The 26,033-nt window shown below is 40.2% G+C and overlaps 1 protein-coding gene across 10 annotated transcripts in view; it reads right to left on the bottom strand.

The window, feature by feature from the left end:
- Window positions 1–26,033, bottom strand: part of PPP2R5C (protein phosphatase 2 regulatory subunit B'gamma) — a 149,654-nt gene that overhangs the window by 93,266 nt on the left and 30,355 nt on the right. For 5 of the 10 annotated variants that reach the window (XM_063092142.1, XM_063092137.1, XM_063092139.1 and 2 more), the window contains exon 1: window positions 18,771–18,942. The exons of the other annotated variants lie outside the window; for them this stretch is intronic. In XM_063092142.1, the coding sequence (XP_062948212.1) occupies window positions 18,771–18,864 (94 nt within the window). In that variant the 5' untranslated portion in view covers window positions 18,865–18,942. Of the gene's footprint in view, window positions 1–18,770; window positions 18,943–26,033 lie in introns of those variants that run through there. 10 annotated transcript variants of the gene reach the window in all.

Raw genomic sequence — 26,033 nt, 5'->3', positions numbered from 1 at the left:
CAGTGGAAGGGAAAGAGCAAAACAAGAAATCTTGTATTTTGCCTCATTTATAGAGTTCTATGTTGACTATTACTGCTCAACAAAGTGCAGGACTTAAGGTCTCTTTTTCCTGAACGAGGAGCAAGAAAATCATTTAATCTCTATTGTTACATTGCTTCTTCTCACCGAAGGACAGAGAAACCAAAATTTCTCTCAGCCTTTGTTGATCCCCAGCTAGTCTCTGGATTTATAAAAGATATACTATTTTCGAGCTCAGTGTTAGAATCTCTCTATGGATCCCAGGCTACCCAACGGTTGTTTCAAGTTTTGCCTTCAAATCTACATCATAATATTGCTGCTAAAATAAGAAAGTCTTTGGAAAACTTAAACTCCAATTTAGCCAGTGTAAATAAGATTTTTCTTTTACTCACTTAAGGAATATACTACGATAAGGTGGCACATTCCATCTTACAAATCAAGCAGGAAGATGAGCACCTTTCTTTATGCATCTGGAATGGTTTCAGCCCCACAAATGAAGAAAACGTAAGATACTATGCCCACTGGCCGATTAGTAGCATAACATTTTTTTCTCATACTGTTGAATAACTCCACTCAAAAGTTGAGTTGGTACTGGCTGGTTAGCTCAGTTGGTTAGAAGGCAGCTTTATAACACCAAGGTCATGGGTTTAGATCCCTGAAATACCTGGCTGCCAAAAAAAAAAAAAAAAAAAGTAAAGGTTGAATTGGTACTCCAAACTGGCTTCTCGTAAATTTTTTTCCTTTAATATATGGCTGCATAAGTTCTAATATTTTAAGACATATCAAATTATTTTCTGAAAGTAGCCAAAAAAAAAAAATAATATAATGTCCTACATAAATGTAAGCATGTTTTATGCATTAAGATATCAATACCAACATATAGACACCAACACATCAAGAAGGATATTTCATTTGCGGGAAAACAAACAAAAATAACAAAACCATTAAAACAAAACCCAACACACCTCTTTCCACCCAAAGCTGGGTAAGGTGCCCTTCCTCCAGGCTCTGTTAATATTCCTGCTATCCCACACTGGTGTTATTTGCACATGGACTGTTTGCCTATACAGGCTGAGTATCCCCCATCCAAAATGCTTGAGACCAGAAGTGTTTTGGATTTTGTGATATCTGCGTATACGTAATGAGATACCTTGGAGATGGGACCCAAGTCTACACATAAAATTCATTTATGTTTCATATACACCTTATATATATAACCTGAATGTAATTTTATACAATATTTTAAATAATTTTGTGCATGAAACCAAGTTTGTGTACACTGAACTATCAGAAAGCACAGGTGTCACTATCTCAGCCACCCATGTGGACAATCTGTGACTGTTTGGCATCACCTTCATTCCTGACTCTGAATTTACATGCTACTGATAAGCAATCTTTTTCTTACACTTACTTACACATATGTACTTAACAGTAAAAAATATGACATACCATTAATATAGTGAAAAGATCACATGTTAAAACAAACCTTTCTGCTGTCCCAAAGCAGAAAGCCCGTCTACGTAATCAGCTTCTAATGATTATACTCAGACATACAAATTAATAATATATACATGTAGAGGTACTTGTGCGTATGTATGAGCATACACAGTATGCTCTCCTGGATTTATATCATCTGAATAAAACACTGCCCCCTATACCTTCTGGGCTTTGTATGTATAATTTATCATTGAATAAAACGGGATTTTCAAAAAAAACTGAGGTGAAATCCACGTAACATACAATGAACCATTTTAAAGTGTGCAATTCAGTGGCATTTCGCACACTCACAATGTTGTGCAACCACCACCTTTCCCCAATTTCAAAACTTTTACATTGCCCCAGAAGAACGCCCCGTACCCTTTAAGTAATCATTCCCCAATTCCTCCCTCCCAAGTCCTGGGCGACCTTTAATCTGCTTTCTGTTTCTATGATTTTGCCTATTCTGGAAATTTCACATTAAAGGAATAAAAAATTGGCTTTTACACATAAATCATTTGAAATATTATGGCACCTCCAAATGTAAACGGTAAAAGTCTGGGATTTGCAGTCTAAAATGATGTTCTGGAGCTGGGATTTCATAGACTAATAAGATTTTAAAAAGAATCTTAAGGACTGACATTGGCTTACCACCCTGAGAAATAAGATCACTAAAAAAAAAAACTGTAACAGAAAAGACATTTTAATACCAAAAAGGACAATATAAGAATAAAGGACAGACATACAAAAATTGAATACACTTAGCTTTATGGAAAACCTACACTTCATCACCCTTATTTTTGCCTTGGACAGGTAAACGTGTCACAGAGTAGTACAGGTGTTTGGAGATGACTGAACCTGGACTGCCATCTTTAATATACCTGAACCTGTGTTCGCTGACCAAGAACTTCATTTCCCCCCAAAAAGACAACTTAAGGAACAAAATGGATTTCATCCCGTATGAGCGAAATCCTGTTGGTGGCTAAGATTGAGGAGATTCAAGTCTATCTCAAGAATAAACAGAAAAGGATGGCGCTCTGCAAGAGAAACCAACATCTGCCACTTCACCCCGTGTGGACATGACAGCAGACAGATGCCATCCCTCCCACTTTTGCTTGGCCCAGCCTGTGGTCCGCAGAGGTGAGACAGCAGACAGTTAAGGAAACAACCTGTACAAGTACGAGAACCCTAACAGGCGTGTTTCTCCCTAACTTGGCCTTTTAAACTGGGGTATGCATACTGGAGGGTACGTAAAGCCACAGGATAAACAGGACACACTTCCTGGAATATCAGTTTTCCAAGCAATTAAATAATGTTAAACATTTACATTAAAATGCAATAATTATGAAACAAAATATTAAACTCAAACAGCCTTTTATGATAAAACCTGAAGCTTCATTCAGAAACTTAAAACATTTTGGGGGTTCTTAGTGGATCATTTCTGACTAAGGTCCCAGACTGCTGACAGGACACTACCAGGGACAGCCGAGGAAGCACTGTCCTCCTCTAACCGATCTCAACCCGAGGAGGGGAGGCGTGGGCACTACAGAATGAGAAGACAGACAAGCAGCGCTGACAAGCTGGTCCTAAAATTCATGACAATGCAAGGGATCCAAAACACCAAAACAATTTTGAAAAAGAACAAGATTGGAGGACTCACACTTCCTGATTTTAAAGTTTATAACAAAGACAGACACACAGACCAACAGAATGGAATAGAGAATCCAGAAATAAGCCCTGTCCTGTTAATGGTCCATTGATTTTTGTTCCACAAGCCTGCCAAGTCCATTCAATGGCAGAAAGAACAGTTTTTCCAACAAATTGTGCTGGGAAAGCTGGATATTCACACGCAAATGCATGAAGTGGGACCCTTAGCTCACACTGTATACAAAATGGACTCAAAATGGATTGAAGACCTAAACGTAAGAGTTAAAATCATAAAACTCTCAGAAGAAAGCATAGGAGTAAATCTTTGGATATGGCAATGGTTTCTTAGATATGACACCAAAGTACAGGTGACAGGAGGCAAATCAGACAAGCTGGTCTTCATACAAATTAAAAACTGTGCTGCAAATGACACCATCAAGATAGTGGAAAAGACAACCCACAGAATGAGAAAAAATATCTGCAAAGTGTATATATGAAGGCACTTAAAAAAGTTCATGGAAAAACTCATATTATCTTTCAATTCTATTTTTCCATGAACTTTTTCAAATACGCATGTATGAAAAGGGACTGGTACCCATAGTATACACACACTTTGCCGTGACAGCATCATGGGTGCTCCCTCTGGCCACACCCGTTGGGCCACTCCATACTTTCATCCATCACTGGTCAGTTCCGTCTTCATTCTTCACGCTTCCCATGTATTGTCCTCCCCTCAGTTCTCCGCAGAGGCCTCCTCTCTTATGCCACCAGGAAAACCAAAGCCTTGAGGCCCTACCTTCCCCAACTTCCTTCTTAAATTCCCCCTTCTGCCCCAGATATTTTTGATAACCCTCCCTGCTGAAGATGACACTGAATGTTCTAGTTTTCAGCGTATCAGGTTTTGACAGCCTTACCATTCACCTACAAAAAATGAACAGGTCTGACCACACAGTGACAACATCTGAAACACAGCAGAACTGGTTCATTCAACTAAATGAAATGCAAAAATGAAAGGTCAGTTAAACCAGAACAATACAAACTGAATGAGGTTAGGAAGTGGAGCGGTGACTGATCTGCACAATCCACCTGCATTCTTGTGCTCTGCTGCCCTCACCAATGAGGGTGTGCCCTCCAAACAGGCTGCCTGAAAGCTGAGAGTGCCTGCCTACTCTATGATAAGCACTGGCAAAGGTACCTTTTGGCCAAGTCTTGAATCCAAATCCAAGATGCTGGCCTTTCAAAACAGCGTTCTAGCCGGTTGCCTGGCTAAAATCATAGCAACAACTTCAAGGACACAAAAAGACAGCAATGCCTTAATTCAATAATCAGTATATGTCCCCCACTCTTAATGCTATGTCTTCTTTACATTTATTTTATCTTTATTTTTTATTGAAATGTATTGATTATACATATTTGCGGGTACAGAGTTATATTTCAATACATGTATACAATGTGTGATGATCAAACCAGGGTAATCAACATATTCATCACTACAAAATCTAATCATTTCTTTGTGATGAAGACATTCGACCTCCTTTCTTCTAGCCATTTGATAACACGCAGTAAATTATTATTATAGATGCCCAGCTCAACTATACATATAGGTGAGAATTTAAATAACCACCTAGCCCACCGCACGTCATGAAAGACCAGGGTTTCACTTACTACTGGTAACAGGGTCATTAATGGCTTTAAATCTAGTCAGATTATAGAACAAATTCCAAATTCCATTTTTTAAGTTTTGCTCCCTGGAAACACTTCTGGTATCAGTAACTGCTGGTTCAATCATCAGAGCAGTGTCAGAGTGTTACAGGATAACAGATTTGAGCTCACAAAACTTGGGAGAAGTTGGGGAATTGAAGGTCCATTTAGGGAGTTGAAGGAACAGAGAAGTCACGAGCCAGTCAATCTAGCAGCCAGGCACAGCAAGCTAGGTGTGACCATAAACGGGTAGTTTGTAAAGATATCTGTGGGATGCTGCTGGCTCTGTGCTGTTGGTCAACAGGACCTATAGCTGATCAAGTTTTCCTCTTACTTTGCAGCGGTCTGAAGTAAATGGACTTTTTTTCAGGGGATGTGTAGGACTTCATGTGTATTCTGTGCCCATCTGCATCCACGGCTACATTTCATGATCTGCCCTTTGACCCATCTTCTGTCCTGCCTCAAATATATGGGATCTCACAGTGCTCTGTTTTTCCCCAGTGTCTTAAACAATTTTGGAGGCTGAGGAGCCCATGGTCCGAGGGGCACATCTGGTGAGGGCCTTCTTGGTGGTGACTGTCTGGAGTGTCCCATTGTGAGGCAGGTATTATGTGGCAAGAGAATGGGCTTAAATTTTTTGAACAGGTAATACATGCACTGGGTTCAAATACACACACACGCTCTCTCTCATGGTGACAACTCTCCTGGTCCTATCCCCTCCAAAGGAGTCCCTTTTGGTTTCTTCTGTATCTTTGACTTTCTTCTTGGAATTGCAGTAAATGTGCTCTGGCTGGACCGCCCCTTGCACAGTGACGAAGCTGCTACACCACTGCTCGACATCTCATCTTCCACTTAGTCTCTCTCTGCCACCCTCCTTTCATCGGTACATAAAGGGGCATTACTCACTTGATATAAACCCCTTTCCAGGCTTCCTCTCACACACTGCCACACCCATCCCCAATACATGCCCCAGCAGGCTGCAATCACCCCATCTCTCCGACTGCATCCTGTGACTACCAATTAGCTTATCAAACTCCGGCAAAGGCATTACTTCCCCACGGAGGACTTGCTAGGCCCACAGGGCCTGCTCTCTCTGCCTCTGTGCCCTCCTGAAGCCAGCACAGATGTGCACTCAAAGCACCTACAACAAGACCAATTCTTAGCACCGTGTCAGTGATTTCTAAATATAGTCTAATGACGGATATAGATAGAGCTTTAGGTGGCCATACAGCAGAAAGTCTAAGCTAAATTTTGTTCTTCTTTCTGTGTTAGGTATAGTCAATAAAGTTTTCCTTCCATTTAAAATTAACTCAATTAGCTAAAATTTTTTAGTCTTAATTGGCACAACAAAGGACACAGAGTTGCTAAACTACCAACGCTTAAATCAACAACAGCACGCACAGAGTACTTGCAAGGAAGGAATGAGGAAGGAAACATTTGCAGAGCTTTATTAACATCAGGAACATGAGCTCACAGTATTTTTTTTTTAACTACAGTGCAAACATCACCTCAACTGTATACATCAAAAAATATTTCTGCTTTACTGCTATTTCCCCTTAGACAAACGCCTATCCTAAAACAGAGCCAGTGTTCAAATAAAGAATGCCTCTCTCCCCTATGCCCTAAGAGCTCCATACTATATCACCACCAATAGAAAGAATATATCTAATTTTGTACTAAATTCTAAGAATTACTTATTAAGAATCTGAACCAGTAGTAAGTTTATGTTTAGCACCGAAATACTCTCACTAGCTTTGTTTAAAATGCAACTTGAACATGAGTCTCTCAGGATATGTGAGATCCTTAAATCAAGTGGATCCTTAAAATCAAAATAAGTTGCAGGAGTTTGATAAAATAAGTTCTCTTTCTTTAAAAGGAGCTTTGAGCTATGCTGAGGGGCGAGTGGGCGCTGTGTGCAGCTAGACAATTTATGGCTTAGTCAGTTTCACCCACAACCATAAACCCCAAGGTACAGCCTTCATGACCCAGAATCTGCATCTCTTTCTTGTTTTTCTAGATGACACCATAAGATCAACTAACCTGGTTTCAGCTGCACTGCACTCTACACCACCGTAAAAAACTTAGAGCAGAGAGTACTGCACAGATAGATCTCTGTGATAAAGAAACCTGCAAGAGCAGCCTCTGATGCATGTTCAGAGAGGTGTGAGCCCAGAATGGTGAGTCAGAAAGCCCAAGTGCTCGTCTAGTCTCTGTTACCAATTCCTCCTGGAACCTCAGGCAAGTGGGGGAACCTCTCTGCTTTGGTTTCCACAACTGTAAAAATGGGACTAATAATACCTGTTTACCACCTCATAGGAAAGAGGGCGACGGTTAATGAACACTTGCATGGAGCTTTGAAGATGAAAAAGGTTCCTGGGTGCTAATGACAAACAATAACAGCCTATCCATTCTCATTTGGGTATCTATCATGCTGGCAGGGAGGGAAGGAGTACCAAATTGCCCTGAATAAACTGGCCTTCCAAAATATTTTTTCTTAAGGCTAACAATTTTGAAAAACCCTGGCATAGATGAATGATGATAAATGCTTGGTGTACCAGATAGTAGGAAAAAAGTCAACCACTCACTGATGGCTGATGCTTTAATTGCATTAGCTTGAGCTGCCTCGCCTAGGTCCTGCAGCACTGTTAACTGGTATAAATATTTACAGAGGCGGCATGTTTCAGTTACTATGGATGCCACAGTTAAGGCTATTAACCTGGCTGATAATTCCCTGTTTCCTGCCAAGGAACTCTTTATTTAACATGCTTCTTAATCTTCCCTGTATTTTTCTTAACATTTAAATGTGAAGTGCAGTTTAAAAATTATTTTGGGGACTCTCAGTTTAGCTTACATTTCACTTAAAGGCTCTTCTCCTTTTTAAAATAAAGGGTGAAAAGGCTCAAATCAGCAAATGCCTAAGCCCATATGTTATACTAAACAAGACTGTAAGACTCAACTGGTTTCTGTAAGTTGATATTTGGCTTTACATAAACACATGTGGGCACTACCACCAAAAGATATTTTTCTAATAAGGTAGGACAATCTATGTTCATTTAATTGGATAATGATAATTCCAACTCACACAAAAATGAAGTACAAAAATCCAAGATTAATATTTTGAATGTTAACATTTAAATGATGCACAAAAATTACAAGTAAAAAGTGCAGGACTCATATCCATTGATATTATACTATTTGAATAAGAAAAGTCACCCCCTTAAAAGTTTACCTGCTTTACAAAGTCAGTTTCAAGTCATGATGGCCTCATCTGGCAAATAAATGAGAAAAATAAGAATGGAGTTCTTAAGGGGAGGAAGTAGGGAGGAGAAAAACTAAAAAATTTCAAAATATCATAAATTTAACCTTGGCTTAAAGTGTAAATTTAAATTAACTGTCCAAGGGTAATAAAAACACCTTTCAATATAATGACATGTGACTTTACCGCCAAGGAAAAAAAGTGTTTGAATTGATTAGATTCTTTAAAAAAAGTGCCTGTTGGACAGTCACAAATATTCTGGCAGAGCACTTCTCATAACTAAGGATAAGATAAAAGGAGGAATTTCCTTATTCTCATTGTGTTTTTGTCTTCAGGGATATTAGATTGGAATGCTGATCTAAGCTCCTTTCTTTCACGTCCCTTGAAAATAATTTAATTAAATGCATTTTTAAACATAATTGGGACTCAGGAAGACAAGGAAACTTAATCAACGACCCCAGTAAGTGTCCACCATGAGGTCTGAAACCTGGATCTGACAGCTCTGGATTCCTGAAAGATTTGACCTAATAATTTAGGAAGGGACGTGTGTGGGGGAGGGTGATTAAATTAACAAGACCTCAATATTTTCAACACCTGGTCTAATATTTTTAGAAGGGTCAGTGATGCTCTCTAAAGTAAAATGTCTCCTCAGGGCGAGGTCTCAAGAAGTGAGAAACAAAAGTCCAGGTTCCAGGAGCTTGGAGAAGCAGAAGCAGCCTCTGTTCTAAAATCGATGGTGCCAGGTTTCACTCGGGCCTTGTCTTTGTCTTTGGTGGCTGGTGCGCCGGTATGGGGATCCGAACCCTTGACACTGGTGTTTCAACTCCGTGCTCTAACCAACTGAGCTAACTGGCCAGCCTAGGCCTTGTCGTTTTTGACACCTGTAAAATGAGCACAGAGCATGGCTGTGGGAGTTGAGTGACCGTGACAGCTCCCAGACAGTCACTGACGTGTGGCAGATAATCCAATAGCCTTCTCCTTCGAGATGCCTACCTCGTTGGAAGGTTTAAACCAAATTAACAGAAGGATGCAGGAAACCACACTAAGCAACTATGCAATGTATATATAGTACAACACAGCATGATATGATGTAACAACACGAGCTCAGAGCATCAGGAATTATGTGAGAGCACTATCAAGACACCAAAAATTTGCACAAGGTTTCGGTTTCTAAAATTGCTGTCATGTCAAATTCTAAGAAATGAAGAAACAAAAAAATACTATACACTTTCTGTGAATAAATACATATTTATATTATTTATGTGGATAACACACACACACACGCGCGCGCACACACACACACACACACACACACACACACACACACACACACACACACACGACTCAGGCACAGAGAAAACAGTCTGGAATGAAACACAGCAAACTCCAAGCAACAGTCACTTTGAGATGTGGGGGAAGAGAGACCAATTTGGGAGATAAGGGCAGGGAGCACTTTAGTTTTATCTGTAATTAAGAAAGCATGTAAAGGTGGCTATATTCATATATTAATTAACTGAAAACATATTTTTAAAAAAGATCTGAAAAAGATAAAAGGAATTTGACTAAGGCAGAAAGGGAGTATTGGATGCTACAGGGCCCGTTTACATGATTAGCTGACTACTTATTTGCATTTTCTTTTTAATTGGGAAGAGAAAAAACACCGAGGCTTGGTGAGAACAGGATCAGGGTGACATTCAGCCCATGCTAGAGAGATTTCCTAGGACAAGAGTCCTCAATTCTTTTGCTGTTGAGAACCATTCATACTCTGAGAAAGCATGAAGTACCCTAAAGAGCTTTGGTTTTTGAGTTCTATCCACTGGTACTGACCATATTAGAGAATTTAAAAAGTATTTATTAAATCATTTAAAATAGCAATAGGCTCATTTCATGTTAAATAACATCTCTATGAAAATTAACTGTATTTAAATGGCTGTTTTACATTCTTGCACATATTATGTCTGACTTAGCAGAAGACAGGAAGAGGTGCATATCTGCTTCTGTACTTAATTTGCTGTGATGTACTGTTTTGGTTGAAGTATATGAAAACTGAAAACAAAAAACAAAAAACAAAACAAAAAACCCCCAAAAACCCAGGCTCCCTCAGATATATTTAGTTGAAAAAAGGAGATTTTTCAATAGACTTTTAAAAAGATGGTGGATATTCTTCTTTGATCCTATGCTAAAATCTAACAAGTGATAGTTTCTTAAAGATTAGTTGCTACATGGAATCTGAAACCACACTGATGAATTTTTCAGTTATACTAAGATCCAGTGGTGGGTCTTACACTGTGGATGGCTCCTCTGCCCCTGTGTGTTTTGGACCATCATTTACTGGTCATTTGGAACACAATGGTGCACTGAGTTATTCAGACCTTCCATTGTACGTATCAAGAAATCCCACTGGCTAATATCACCACCAATCTCAGCAGGACAGCCTTCAACATTGGGAGCTGTCAGGCTCACATTGGCAGATACAAGTTTTCCAAAATTCAAATTTTGCTTGAAAGTTCAAATTTTATCACAGGCAAAAACTACTGTCACTGTTGTTTCCCTTGAATTGATAAGCTCACTTCATAGATTTGAGAAAATATCTGCCTAATGTCCAATCTTAATAACCAGTTTGTCTGCCTTTTGTTCTTTCAAGTAAAAATGATGTTCCTGGGAAAAGTGGCTAGTTAAGCTCAAAACTCAAGCACGGGTGCTTCTCTTCAAGACGGCCATCGCAGTACAGCATGCTAGGAGAGCTTGATGTGAACTATGCGTTCCATCACGCAGAATTAAAATGGTATACGCAAGTGTTCAGATTTAATACAACTAATGACTTCACGTTCATCAAGGACATTCTTAGGTCACGGTGGTGTGCATGTGGTGGAGCACACAGTGGCTGCTAGCTGGACAACCCTGCCATGCTCTATGCGAGGAGCCGTTTCACCCACCACTGTCTTTGTACCACCAGGGCAGATGTCCACATGGCGCAAGAGGCACATTACATCTCGGTATTCTTATGAAGGCCTTGCAGACCCCTTGAAAGCAGCTCTGTAACTCGGAGGATCCACAGACTGCCCCTGGTGAATGCTACTCTATGCAAAGACTGAGGGCACCTTCACAGCTTCGGAGTTCTGAGAACATGGTTATCTAATGCCACAACCTTATCTAAGGTTGACGTACTATGTAAAGCTGGAAAAAAAAAACCAAAACCCATTCCTAATTATACATGTACAGAAATTGTCTGCAAAACAAATACACACCTACACAGAACCCGTACCTCTTCCTCCTTGATGCCTACTAAGACTAAAGGACCAGCAATTTCAGAAGAACTGGGCTTGTTCCCTGGAGTGAAACATTACTATTCTCATAATTTTATAAATTAAAATACTGTAACTAGAAGACATTGCTTATAAGTAACACAACCAGCAGACAAAAATCCAGCTATATTATAAAGTTCTCACACATCAATGACAAAGACTGAAAAAAAAATAGCCTAATCAGTGTTAACACCTCAAATGCTATTAAAAATACCACAATATTAAAATCCAGAATAATAAGATATGAGGTTACAGTTGAGATCCCACATACTATCTAATGTAAAAAATCAGCACCAAAAAGGAATTCGGAGGAGTTTAATTGTAATGAGATCGGACAATAAGACATTAAACTTTTGGAAGTCAAACTGCTACAGCATCAGAAAGCAACATCTGCATTTAAACACCAACAGGAGAGGACACGTGAAGTCCCCCCGCTTGGGATTAGTCACAGATGATGCTATTGCTCACTTTAAAAAATAACATTTCTTATGAATGTTATGCTAAAATTCTTTTACTCAAAAGAGTTAAGAACGGGGAAGGGGTGTATAAAAATGCCAATTTCTTATTGTCCTCTAGACTTAAAAGACTGGACCATGAGGACAAAAGAGACTGAATGGGGACAAGCATAGCCTGAACAGACGCATGGAGACGGTGCTTGGGATCATCTTCGTGGGTAATTGTACACACAGGCTACCAGCAGAACACGGAACAAAGGAGAGCTGATGATAGTAACTTCCTCCAGGTGGTGAAAGGCCAAGCAAACTGCAAGAGATGAAGAGGCGCAGTGAACAAAAGAGACAGGCAGAGGAGCCTCGGGATGACAAATGCAGGCAATGCAGATGCAGAAAAGTAAAACAGGTTGTGGTTAAGCTGCTGGGCTCCCAAGCACCAGGCACGACCTACAGAAGGGGCGACCACGGCACCGTTAACACTGACAGTCCTACCACACCCCAGGCCCTGTGTAAGCGCGTTACGTGCACTCACTCGTTTAACACTCATAAAATCCAAAGGTAGTCATGTTATTATTCCCATTTGATATTCCATTTCTAGTTCACCCAAAACAGCTCAGCCAGTGGCGGGGTGGGGGGTGTGTGGCTCCGATCCCACCCTTAACTACACTAAGCACCCTGCCTCTCAAGTTTAGAGGGAAGCCTGGTTCTATCTTCCAGTGTGCCTTAAAGGCCGTTACACTGTAAAAGACCAATAAGAATGCCAGTGAACATCAGAAGAGGCATACACCCCAAAACCAGCGTTTTGTAAGATGATGTGGGTGTCCGTGCAGCCGCTGCGTGTGAGCACCCAAGGGGCCGGTGCTGGCTGGCAAAAACTCAAACATAAACGACCATTGCTCACTAAGGAAGCAATTTCTCAGTTATTACATTTCTTTTGCACATTTTTTCTAGAGCAGAACCTTTTAAAAGATATTTCTCTCAAACATTACGAAAAAGTTTAAATTTATGTAGAGGCAGAATGAATACTTGTTTATACATTCTCCTAGATTCAACAACTGTTTATACTTTAGCATATTTGCTTTGAAGTTATTTTTCCGTTTATCACTTGAAGTTGCAGAGATTGTGATGCTTCACTTGTAAGTGCTTCAGCCTGCACTCCCTAAGAATAAGGACGGTTCTCTGCACAGTGACAGCTTCTTTACTGCACCTATAAAATTAATAATAATTCCACAGCATTCAATTATCGTTCTATACTCAACTTTCTGCAGCTGAACCCAGAATGTCCTTCTAGATTTGATTTTATAATTTTTAGAACAAGGATCTGATCTAGAGTCTCTTGCTGTATTTAACTGCTATATCTCTTTAGTCTTTAAAAAAAAAAAAAACCACCCAAAAAACTATGCATGAATAATTCAAGGGCCTAAAATAAAACCAGACTTTTATTTGCTGTAGTAGTAGTTTGTCCCTGTGCACTTTAGCCAATGTCCTTCCAAGATTAAAAAGAAAAGATTTTTTAAAAAGTATATTAGTGACAGAAACTATCCCATTTTTAAAAGTTCTCTGCTTGGTGGTAATATTTCCAGTCTGACAGGGAAAGGAGATTTAGTCTGAGCAGGGTCCAGAGCCAAGCGGTACGTGGGTCCGCTTTTCAACCAGGCCCCTGTACGGCTTCTCCCGAGCGTGGTAAGCACCACTCTGCTGATCAGTCAGCTAAGAAATATACCAGACAGCTATTATATGAGTGATCACTCAGAGAACTAACTTTATTTTCAAGGCACCGACACAGACTGGTGCTTATAATCTAGGAATGATGCTTATGTACCATGGGACAGAACGAGTTCACCTGGACTGCCCCCAGGATGCTCATGATTTTGTGGAGAACAAAACAAGAAAACTAAGCCAACAATTAGCACCTGGCACACTTGATAAGTGAAATGGATTAGCAGGGAAATTATCAACTTTCTCCCCCTACACTAAAAATGTGTGTGTGCAAACGTTTAACAAAATCCTATGCAAACGTGAAATGAGTTTTGAATTCCAGACATTCAAATATATTACATATTACAGAAAACAGTAAAAATCAAAAGGGCACCTACGATGTAGAAGCTTTTACCACCATCTCTCAACACTCTAGCTGGCCAGTTAGCTCACTTGGTTGGAGCGTGGCATCTCTCAACACTCTGATATTGTGCAGAGGAAAGAACATGAGCTTTGCTGTCAGACTGACTGAGACTCAAATCTTTTCTCAACATTCTCTGTGGCCCTGGGCAAGAGGCTCTCCTTCCTCTATGAGAAAAAAAAATGGGAATAATAATGCCTCACAGTGCTGGGAGGATTCAAAGAGAGAACAGAGACAGAAGGAGAGTGATCCTGGCCCAACACGCTGAAAATGCTCAATAAATGCTGCTACTTCTTCTCGGACAGCCACCAGCAGCAGCTTTGGGAACATGTGACTGGTGCAGAGGGGGCAGCAGCCCTGGACTGGGCTCTACAGGCTGCCACTTTGGGGAGGAGAAACACTAGGACTTGTCCTGCTCACTTCCCGGGCAAGGAGTGCTGGAGGAACAAATAATGAGAGTTCACAAAAGCTCGTTACAATTGGCAAAGTGCTGTAGGATTAAAAAAGAACAACTCTGCAATTATATTTGACATGTGGAACCAGAAGAAGGATGCGCCAAAAGCCACTCTGAGTTTCTGTCTGTCCTTTTCCTGGGTTTAAAAACACACACCTTTTTCTGGTCTAAAATCTTATCTCTATTTTTCTTTCATCCCTCTGCACAATTAACATATTTGAATGAAAAAATTCTCGGAGACAGCTTTCGCTGCAAGGCAAAAACCTCCAGAGCAGACATTATGTCTAAGTTCAAGGGTAAGACTAATTAACAAAAAGGTGTACAGACTTTACACAAACATACATCCCCCCCTGAGAGCTATTTGTTACTCTGGTTACAAGGAATACAAAAGAAACCTTACATACAAGATCACTACAGGTAAGGTTTAAGGATGTACTTCTCAAAAGTCACTTCACAGAGAGCTACAGTTACACAATAAACAGATGTTTGTGAAGTACAAATCTTGAGTCGAGCTAATGCACGGTTCAGAGGGAAAAAGAATCACTGGTTTGATCTTTTGAAGGCTATTTTATTTTCGGTCATTATTCAAATATTTTTCCTTCCTAGTGTTTGAGAACGGAGATAACAGTAGGTACCCACTCTTACTAGTAAGCACCGACTTTACATCACGCAGGTGTGTCCTAACTTTAGTAACCCATTTGCATTTTGTATAATAAACATTATTATTATTACTGGGTAAACCATTAGATTTAGTGCAGCAGGAAATGAAAGCCGTGGGGTTTGACTTCTACACTTGCTCCTTACACATTTTCCTCCAAGTTTTTATTGGAAGGGTGAAGGCCTTCAACAAAAGTACTTGTGAGAAAACAAACTTTCCCATAATTAGACTTCCACTTCCCAGGAAAAATGGGTTTATATAAAAGGAATGACTTGCTCTCCAGCTTCCCACCAGGCTGTAGCTGCTTCTGAGTCTCTCAAAGCAAGACTCATCAACTGGGTAAGTTCACTAACCACTAGAACAAGATGAGAGCAGTTAACAACTATCTTGAGGCCCCGAACAAAAGCCAGTTGGAAAAGGTTCAGGACTGCTCGCTTCCTCTCTGGCCATTAACATCTTCTGGCTTGGCTGTCACTGCTTTAAACCCAGTTCTTGAAGTAGGTGTGAGCTGGAGATGGCCTAGCCATCGGGTACAGAGACACAGCACTACACAATGGCTGAAAAACTGCAAGAAACATATTATTCTTAATATTCAAAAATTCAACTATGGCCCATGGGCCAAATCCAGCCTGCTATCTGCTTTTTATTGGACCACAGTTACGCCTATTCATTCACTGTCTATGGCTGCTTTTGCCCACAAAGCCAAAAAATATTTACAATCTAGCCCCTTTCCAAAAAGTTTGCCAATTCCAGTCTAGAACTGTGCTGTCCAATACAGTAGCCACTAGACACGTGTATCTATTTAAATTTAAAATAACTAAAGTTAAAGTAAGAATTCAGTTTCTCAGTTGCATATTTTAAGTGCTCAACAGTCACATGTGGCCAGTGGCTACCACAGTGGACAGTAAGCAGAACATTTCCACCATCGCAGATGGTTCTCTTGGACAGTGCTGGAAGTACAGGTTTAAGTCATCAAGCTAAATTTATAGCCATCAAGCTCCAGGTGACACTCCTTCTACAGACAGAAAGGTTTACTGTAAGTTTAAAAAATATGTCCCTTTCACATTTGAACTTTTTAGGATATGCTAATTCACCATATTAATTACAAACTCCAGACTACTTGGTAGACAATAACTATCACACCAATTGAAACTACAAATCAGTTTAGTGATTGGATTTGCTTGTTTGTTTACTTGACTGCCCCAGCCTCAGTGGACCATGAACTCTGTAAAGCTGGGCCACAGCGCTTGCTTATATTCCAAGTTAGGACCTTACCTGGCATGTGGTGTGATTGGCAAATATTTGTAAAACGAATGAGAAATGAACCGAGTGCAAAACTGTCACACAAAAAGAGGCTACTCAATCAAACAGATAATAGGGCATTGGAGGAAAAAAAAAAAACCCTATTGTAATCCTGTAGCAAAATGTTCTACAAACAGCCAAAATTTCTATTTTAAAATGAGTTTTTTAAGAAAAGATTCCAAACAAAACAACTGTCTCGGTTTGGATTCTGGCTCCACCACTTATGGGCTGTGTGACCTTGGGCAAGTTTCCCTTCTGTGTGAAAGACCCCTCCTGCCTTAATGGGACAGACATCCCCATCTGAGTGAGCTGGGAGCTAGGTGACCTGGTGCTGCGCCCTCTCCTGTCCCGTCTCCACTCATCACGATACCAACCCTGTTCCCTCCAGAGCACCCATCCCTCCTGTGCCAGGCTCCGTGGTGGGTCTCTCCCATTGAACCATTAGCTAGCTCCTTTGTGGCAGCGGCTATACTTCAGTCATTTTTAATGACTCTCAGTACTTGGCACACAGTAGCTGCTAAGTGGATGTTAAACTGAGAATCTAAAAGCCCAATAAACAAAACAGATTTTGCTAAACCTCATATTAATATGCCTGCTCCAAAAAGCCCTTAAATCAAGTATTCTGCAAATTTTGAAATTAGAAATTTCCCCACCATTTGAATTAGAAGTTAGTCAGTCCCTAAAGGTTACTCCTTTTTAAAAATTCAAGTCTCTTTCAGATTAATACACTTCACTATTTCTCTCCATGATTATATAGCAACCATCCAACCACCCAACCAACAGCAAAAAAACCCAAACTGGCCATAATAAGGTCTTGGAATTAAAAAAAAAAAAAAAAAAAAGGAACAATGTGGTTTAAGATATAAAATCAAATGATTCTATTTCAGAATAAATTTATAATTCAAACAATGACTAGTACATTAGGTATCTAATAAAAACCAGAAGACTCACAAAATGATCTATAAGATACCTAAAAGTATAAAAATTTACATTTTATATGCAAATTATTGTATTGATAACTAGTTAGTGTTTAAGAACTAACTTAAATCCAAACAACTACATTTTGTGCTTGCCCATCTGGTTCCTGCAGCTAAAATACCTAAATCTTATTTGTAGTCAACCTTTGCTTTTTGCTGGGTGCGCTACGAAACAATAAATTCATAGCTTCTGCTATAATTTGCTCATTGTGGATGTTGATTTCCAGCAGCTTCATTAAAGAGGGTTTGGGGAGAAAAGCAACATCCATTTTATTCCAACAGATTGGGTATTTATTCATGTGCTTGTATCTTCCCTGGGTGCACCCTAGGATCTGAAAAATCTTGTCCGGCATTTTAGTCACAGAGGCTATTAGTCACCTAGAATTCTTGCCCCCACCCTTCCTTAACATGGGTCCTTAAAGGAGATTGTGACAGTTAAAACTGTTTTGCGAGGGCACAGCTATGATGTTAAACATTTTAAAGTGACTTGATGGAGCTTAACATCCACTTTCTATTTTACCCAATTATGAACAAAAAATTTATGTCAAATATCTAAAAATACCAATAGGAATAAGTGTGCTGCTACCCTGACACCTATAGTTTAATATAACTACTATTAGTCACTATAGTAACTGTGTTTTCAAGCTAAATTTTGAACCCAAAATATGTATAAAACATAAAAGCAGCAAACTGTAATTATTAAATTAGTGATCTATAGACACATTGAAAACTTGCTGCCATTTAACATTTTCAAGTCAAATAGCAATAGTCTATTTAAACGTAGATTATTTCCTAAGAGTCTGTGAAAATACTAACATTTCAAAAATTATGACCCACAGTATATTTCCGTATTTCAAAGCATGAACATATTTCTCTTTAAGGCTCCATGGCAAAAATGAAAAGAATCCTTTTAGAGGAAGTTCTTTTCTAGTCAATTCTGCATGTTTTCTGACTGCAATTCATCTTTAATTCAGACACGTGTCCCCGACAAAACCTTGGCAGTATTAAGCAACACAGATGTAACAGAAACTCTACGTACGGACAACTTGGCCAGGCTCAGCCGGCCCGCCTCTCCTTCCTACCCCCACCCAATACCTTCCCTGGGCAGTGACTTCACATCCTTTGACATCAGCACAGCTTTGAAAGGGGGATGGGAGAGCGAGCAGAAAGCAGAAAAACCAGCTTTGAACTATGCATGCAAGGCCTCGATCAAGCCTCAAATTCTGTGAGTAGTTCGTAAAATGCCAAACTGCAGTGACACACCCAGCCTCCTCTGGATAAGTCTGCAGCGAAACGGAGTGAATTCTGCTAGAAAAGACTTCCTGCTTTTCTTATCTGAGGCACAATAGCCATTTATTAACTACCCACGGAAGGTTCCGATTCAGTGAAACACACAATAACTTACCTCGAATGTGGAGAAGGGCCACGGGCTGGAAAGGCCCGTTGGAGCTGGCCGCATCCACGACCATCCTGCTGCCCGCTTTATTACATGTCAACATCTAGACTTCAGCGGGAGAGGCAATGTACTCCTTAAGGCAAGAAACCAGCCTCCATTTTAGTTTAAAAAAAAAAGACAAACTGAAGCTCTCTGCAGCTGGAGGGAACTGGCTGGTTCGTGATGTCAGCAGGCACGGAGCTTGCTGATTGGCCGGAAGCTGCAACTTAAAATGACACTGAAAAAAAAACTGCAAAGGGAAAGAGCGTTCTGTGTGGCTGTCAGTGTGCATTAAAAGCCTGGACATTTTCCGGCTTTCTGGAGTCTTCATTTCTCAGTAACTTTTCGACAGAGATCCCGTGTCTTAGGGGACAGGGCTGGAGCCCACGAGCCTGGCCAGACTGCAGACACATGATTCTGAGAGAGCTACCAAAAACAAGTGTGTGCGTATACGTCTGCACGAACTCTAACTTTTCGCATTTCCCTAATTGCTACCCCAAATTCAGTGGTATTTTATACCTATCTGTCCACCTCCTACTTTCTAGTTCTAATTACTTTAATATCTGCATCATATGTAGCATTCTGGCAACCCAGTTTTTAAAACCAAATGGCTATTCTAATATTACACAATTCCAATTCATTAGTTTGGATTCTTGTTCAACTTGCCCTACTAACAACAGGGCAAGTGATGAATTTATAATCCCCAGACACTGGCTTTTCTTGAGACCTATGTTTTTTCCTGGGAAAATAAGTTTAAAAAAATTGTATGGATGATCCCTGTACCAGCCAGCCATCAATAAATGAATAAAAAATAAGTTAAACAGAAAATGAAAGCTGCTTTATATTCAATAGCTACAAAGTGCTACAAATTAAGGTATTTATGCCACCTGGCCATGGGATTAAACTGAAATGTATTTTTGTGTCTTAAAGATGTGGACATTTAGATACTTTTAAGTTTTAGATATTTTGTTTAAGTTTTAAATTTAAAAAGATACTTATTTTTATTGCACTACTATTAAAAGCCACTATTCAGTTCTTAATTTCCTATCTTCAAAAACAGTTAATGTACAAAGCTGTTCCAAGGAGAGATATATTTCTGAATTGGAGTATGGTAGGGTCCCACGGGCCAGGGGAAGAGGTGAGATGATTCCTTACAAAAAGAAATATTATTAGTGGCTCCAAATAAAAATGAATAAACTATAAGAAAAATCTCCTTGGCAGGCAGAACTGAAAAAAATTCCTCACTTCTTTACACAAGTAAGGACGTTTGTCCAGGCTGGCCAGGTAGCTCAGTTGGCTGGAGCACAGCCTTACAACACCAAGGTCATGGGCTCGGATCCCTGTACTGGCCAGCTGCCAAAAGAAAGTTTGTCCAAACTATGTTTCCTCTTTTTATAATTTTTCACACAACCCCTGCCCATTTGTGAACAAGAACACAAAAGCACTTTAGTTCCTAAAAATAATTATTGATAGTAAGGAACACCTGAAACACAATTGGGACTGGCATTTGATATATTTCAATGAATGAATGAACTGCCACAACTATATGGAGTGTTTATTAAGTCCTCCCTCACTCTGTGTATTGATAGCCATTAAAATAAGCAGATAAAAGCAAACCAAACCTCACTCTGCCCCCTCTTTCCCCAGACACTGCCATGAGATGATTTCTAACAAGCCACGGGGGAGTGTGCCCACCTGACCGATCTCTCGCGACCTGAGCACACTGCAGGCCTCACACCAGCCCTGGCTCCTGGGTGATTATCTTAATAGAAGACATGGTTAAACAGTAAGAGCATGTGCTTTGAGTCAAGCAGCAGGCATTTAGATTCTAGCTGCCTGTCTGTCTCCTGGGCCTGTACTGCTGACATCTAGTCTGTGTCAGTCAGGAGAGGACAACCATCAATGACTACTACAAAGCGGAGCTGATGGTGACAGTGGTCTCACCAACACTCACCAGCATCTCCTCATGCAAGAGTGATGCAGAGGAACTCAGACACAATCTAGAGAGGCGTTCAGGGGGCTTGGTGAAGAGTCCAGAGGCAGATTGTAGCTCTGTACTTTAAAGAGAGAGAGACCTGTCCCTCAATGATTTAATATTTCACGTGAGATGCAATAGGGAAAGGTGCCTATCCTAAGACTCTGCTGTTGAGCTGGAATATGGAAATAAGAGGGAAAGCCTCCTAGGAGCTTTATATATAATATACAGATTACAAGTCAAAGGAAAAGTGAAGACACTTTTTGATGTATTTTTCCTAATAATCTCAGATCAAAGCATCTCAACTTTTATTAATGATGTTTCTCTATGCTCTTTTGAAACTTTATGCATGTAAAGTAGTTCTTTAAAGAACTCCAAGACTGTGATCTGGAAATCACTGATAAAATGCACTCTAAAATATAAATGGTGGAGAAAGAGAAAAAAAAAAAAAAGGACTTGAACGAGTAAAGGTGTATTTCTGAATTGGAAATATAAATACTGCAAATATGCTGATGTTAATTTTCTCCCAAATTGATTTACAGGTGTAAAGTATTTCCAATCAAAATTCAGGTGGTTCTCTACTCTTTCAAGTACTTAAAACACTTCTAAAGTTCTCCTGGAAAAATAAAAAGCAAGAAGAATGAGAAAATGGAGAAAGGCTTGTCCTACCAACTACAATGCTATGTGAATTAATGACAGTGTGATAAGGGCATAAGAGGCAGATCAATGGAACAGAAGCAACAGCCTGCAAACCGATAAATATATTTACACAAATGTAATATGGACTATCTTCAACTTGAAGGTTTAACTTATGATTTCTCAACTGTTCGTTATAATGTAAATGTTCTGAGCCCATTTAAGGGAGGCTAGGTTAAGCTATGATGTTCAGTAGGTTAGGTTTATTAAATGCATTTGTGACTTACGATATTTCCAACTTATGATGGATTTATTGTAAATTGAAGAGCATCTCTATTATGATAATAAAGAATGAATCTCAAATCAATGGAATGGGGAAAAATTAAACAATTCCTTGGCAATTTGGGGGAAGACAACTGGTTAACTATATGTAAGAAAAAGTCAATTTAAGTCTTTTTACTTCAAGCCAAAATAAAATCTGAGATGGGCTAAACAGTTAAATAAAAAACAAACCAAAACCACACCCCTCAAATCCCCATCGCTTTTAGAAGAAAAGAAAAGTGAAGGGGCTGGCTGGTTAGCTCAGCTGGTTAGAATGTGGTGTTATGACACCCAAGGTCAAGGGTTCAGATCCCCATACTGACCAGCCCCCCGCCCCCCCCCAAAAAAAGAAGGAAAGTGAGTTGAATTATCAGGCTGATGGAGTTTGGATGTGTTGTCCCCCCAAAAAACTCATGTGGAAATCTGATCCCCAACGTGACAGTGTTGGAAGCTGTTTGAGTCATGGGGGTGGATCCCTCATGAATGGATTAATGCTCTCCCTAGGTGGGGGGATTAATGAGAGTTCTTGCTCTATTAGTTCCTGTGAGAGCTGGTTGTTTAAAAGACCCTGGGACCTGCCCCCACCCTTGCTTCCTCTTACCATGTGATCTGCTTGTATCCTCCATCTCCCTGCCACTTTCCACCATGAGCAGAATCAGCCTGAGGCCTGTGCCAGACACAGCTGTTCCAGAATAGTAAGCCAAATAAACCTCTTTTCCTTATAGATTACCCAATCTCAGGTATTTCTGTTATAGCAACACAAAATGGACTAATACAGAAAATTGGTACCAAGGAGTGGGGTGTTGCTATACAGACACCTGAAAATGTGGATGCAGCTTTGGAACTGGGTAACGGGCAAAAGTTGGAGGGGTTTGGAGGACTTAGAAGAAGAGAAAAAGATGAGGGTAAGTTTGGAACATTTCAGAGACTGCTTAAATGGTTGTGACCAGAAGCTGATAGAAATGTGGACAGTAAAGACCATGTGGATGATGAGGTCTCAGATAGAAATGAGGCACTTATTGGGAATTGGACAAAAGATAACCCTTGCTACACCACAGCAAGGAATTTGACTGCATTGTGTCCATGCCCTTGGACTTTGTGGAAGGGGGGACTTAAGGGTTATGAACCAGAATGTTTGACAGAAGAAATTTTCAAGCAGCAAAGCATTAAGGAAGTGCATAGTTACTTTTAACAGCCTACTCTGAGTTATGGCAGCAAAGGCATAATGTAAAGCCAGAATTTAAAAGGGAAGCAGAATGTAAAGATTTGGAAAATTTGCAGCCTGGCCATGTGGTAGAGAAGCAGAGAGCATGCAATGGTGCAGCCCAGCGACCATTAGTTAAGAAGATTAGTGCAAAAGAAAAGGATTATCAGGAGAAGGATGAAAAGGCCCCGAAGGCATTGCAGAAACCTCTGGGGCCACCTCTTCCATTTCAGGCCCAAAGACCCAGGGAGACAGAACAGTCTTGGGGAACAGGCTCGAGGAGCCCTCCATGGGCTCACTGACCAGGCCCACCTTGGGAAGCTGCTTCCAGCATCAGCACCCCAGGTGCTTTGGCTACTCCAGCTGTGGGTAAATTGGCTCCAGGTGTGGCTGGACGTGCAGCTTTGGAAAATATAAGCCGGCAGCCTTGGCGGAATCCACATGGTGTTAGGTCTGCAGGCTCACAGAACGCCAGAACTAGGAAGGTTTGGGAGCCTCCACCCAGATTCCAGAGGATGTAAGGAAAAGCCTGGGAGCCCAAACAGAGATTTGCCGTAGGGGTGGAGCCGCCACAGAGGCCATCTACTAGAGCAATGCTGAGCAGGAAAGTGGGGCCAGAGCCCCCACAGAGAGCCCCCAACAGGGAAATGTCTAGTAGAGCCAAGGCAGAGGGACCACCATGGAGACCCCAGACCTATGGAGATACCAGAGTGGAACACCAACCTGGAAAAGCCACAGGCACCAGTGTAGCTCACTGGGCTACACCCAGTAGAGCTTTGGGGGTTGGGCTGCCTGATGCTTTGGGGGCCCAGATGCCCAATTGTGCCCAGGATGCAGGACTTGGAGTCAAAGATTATTTTGTAGCTTTAAGACTTAATGTCTGTCCTGCTGGGTTTTGGACTTGTTTGGGGCCTGTTTCTCCTTTCTTCTGGCCTATTCTTTCCTTTTGGAATGGGAATGTGTACCCAATGTCTGTTCCACCATTGTATCTTGGCAGTAGATAAATTTGGTTTTGATTTTTATAGGTCACAGCTGGAAGGAATTTTGCCTTTGGTCTCAGATGAGACTTTGGAATTTTAAGTTGGTGCTGGAACAAGCTAAGACTTTTGGGACTGTTGGGATGGAATGATTGTATTTTGTATGTGAGAGTGACGTGAGTTTTTGGGGTCCAGGGGCAGAATGATACAGTTTGGATGTGTTGTCCCCACAAAACTCATGCAGAAATCTGATCCCCAATGTGACAATGTTGGGAGCTGTTTGAGTCATGGGGGCAGATCCCTCATGAATGGATTAATGCTCTCCTTTGGTGGGGGGAGTAATGAGTGAGTTCTCGCTCTATTAGTTCCTGCGAGAGCTGGTTGTTTAAAAGACCCTGGCACCTCTTCTGTCTCACTTGCTTCCTCACACCATGCGACCTGCTTGTACCCACCAGCTTCCTCACACCATGCGATCTGCTGTACCTCCCGGCTTCCTGCCAATTTCTGCCATGAGCAGAAGCAGCCTGAGTCCCATGCCAGACACTGCTGTCCCAGAATTGTAAGCCAAATAAACCTCTTTTCCTTATAGATTACCCAGTCTCAGGTATTTCTATTATAGCAACACAAAATGGACTGATACACAGGCTAAAGAAGGACACTCAAAAACTACTGGACAAACCCCTAAAATATATTGCTCACAGAAAAAAATTACAAATTTCTGTATGTTCCTTCCAAAAAAACAAGCAAATGAAATACAAATGCTATAAATACAAGGAGTTAATAATATTACTATTATGGATTAGAAAAACACCAAGACCTCAGTGTTTAAATGATTTGGTTTACAAAAGAACTATAAATTATCAATAACATTATGTCTTTTTTCACCTATCAAATTAGCAGTAATTTTTAAAAGGATAACTACTCAATACGGGTAAAGCTATGTTGTAATCTTGCCAACAATTCTATAAATTGTTCTGATCCTTTCAGAAGATAATTTGGCAGTATGTATCAAGAGTCTTTGTCAAAGTAATTTTCCTTCTGGGAATCCATTCTAGAAATGTAACAGCCACAAATGACTATCACATGTTAAAAAATAATCATTTAAAAAATTGTGCTAAAATACACATAACATAAAACTTACCATCTTACCCATTTTTAAGCATACAGTTCAGCAGCGTTAGGTACATTTACATTGTTGTGCTACCCTCACCACCGTCCATCCACAGAACGTATCTGGTGAAACTGAAACTGTACCCATTAAACAATAACTTCCCATTCCCCCTCTCCTCAACCCCTGGCAACCACCATTTTTCTTTCTGTCTCTATGGATTTGACTACTCTAGGTGCCTACTGTGAGTGGAGTCATGCAGTATTTATCCTCTGTGACTGGCTTATTTCACTTAACATAATGCCCTCAAGGCTCGTCTATGTTGTAGCATGTGTGAGAATTTCCTTCTTTTTTTAAGGTGGAATAATATTCTATTGTATGGATATACCACAGTCAGTTTACCCATTCATCCATGGACAGACACTTGTTTTGCTGCTACCTTTTGGCTACTGAGAGTAAGTGCTGCTATAAACATGGTTATATATACCCAGAAATGAGATTGCTGGGTCAAACAGTAATTCATTTCAAAATTTTTTGGAGAACTGCCGTACTGTTTTACATAGTGGCTGCACCATTTTACATTCCCACCAACAGTGCATAATGATTTCACTGTTGGTGGGAATTTTTTTACATCTTCAACAACACTTTTTTTCTGTTTTATTGATAGTAGCCATCTTAATAGGTATGAAGTATCTCAATGTAGTCTTGATTTGCATTTGATTTGCATTTCTCTAATAATTAGTGATGCTGAACATCTGTTCATGTGCTTACTGGTCATTTGCATATATTCTTTGGAGAAATGTCTATTTAAGTCCTTCACACATTTTTAAAATCAAATTTTGTTGCTACTGACTAGTAGGAGATCTTTATATATAGTTTAGATATTAACCCCTTTGAAGATATATGATTTTCAAACATTTTCTCCCATTCTGTAGGTTGCCTTTTCACTTTGCTGATTGTACCACTTGATGAAGAGAAGTTTTAAATTTTGGTGAAGTCCAATTTATCTATT

This window comes from Cynocephalus volans, chromosome 3 (genome assembly GCF_027409185.1).
Source record: "Cynocephalus volans isolate mCynVol1 chromosome 3, mCynVol1.pri, whole genome shotgun sequence".
Classification (NCBI taxonomy): domain Eukaryota; kingdom Metazoa; phylum Chordata; class Mammalia; order Dermoptera; family Cynocephalidae; genus Cynocephalus; species Cynocephalus volans.
Note: the sequence above shows the minus strand (reverse complement) of the source record. Positions and strands in the feature narration are given on the sequence as shown.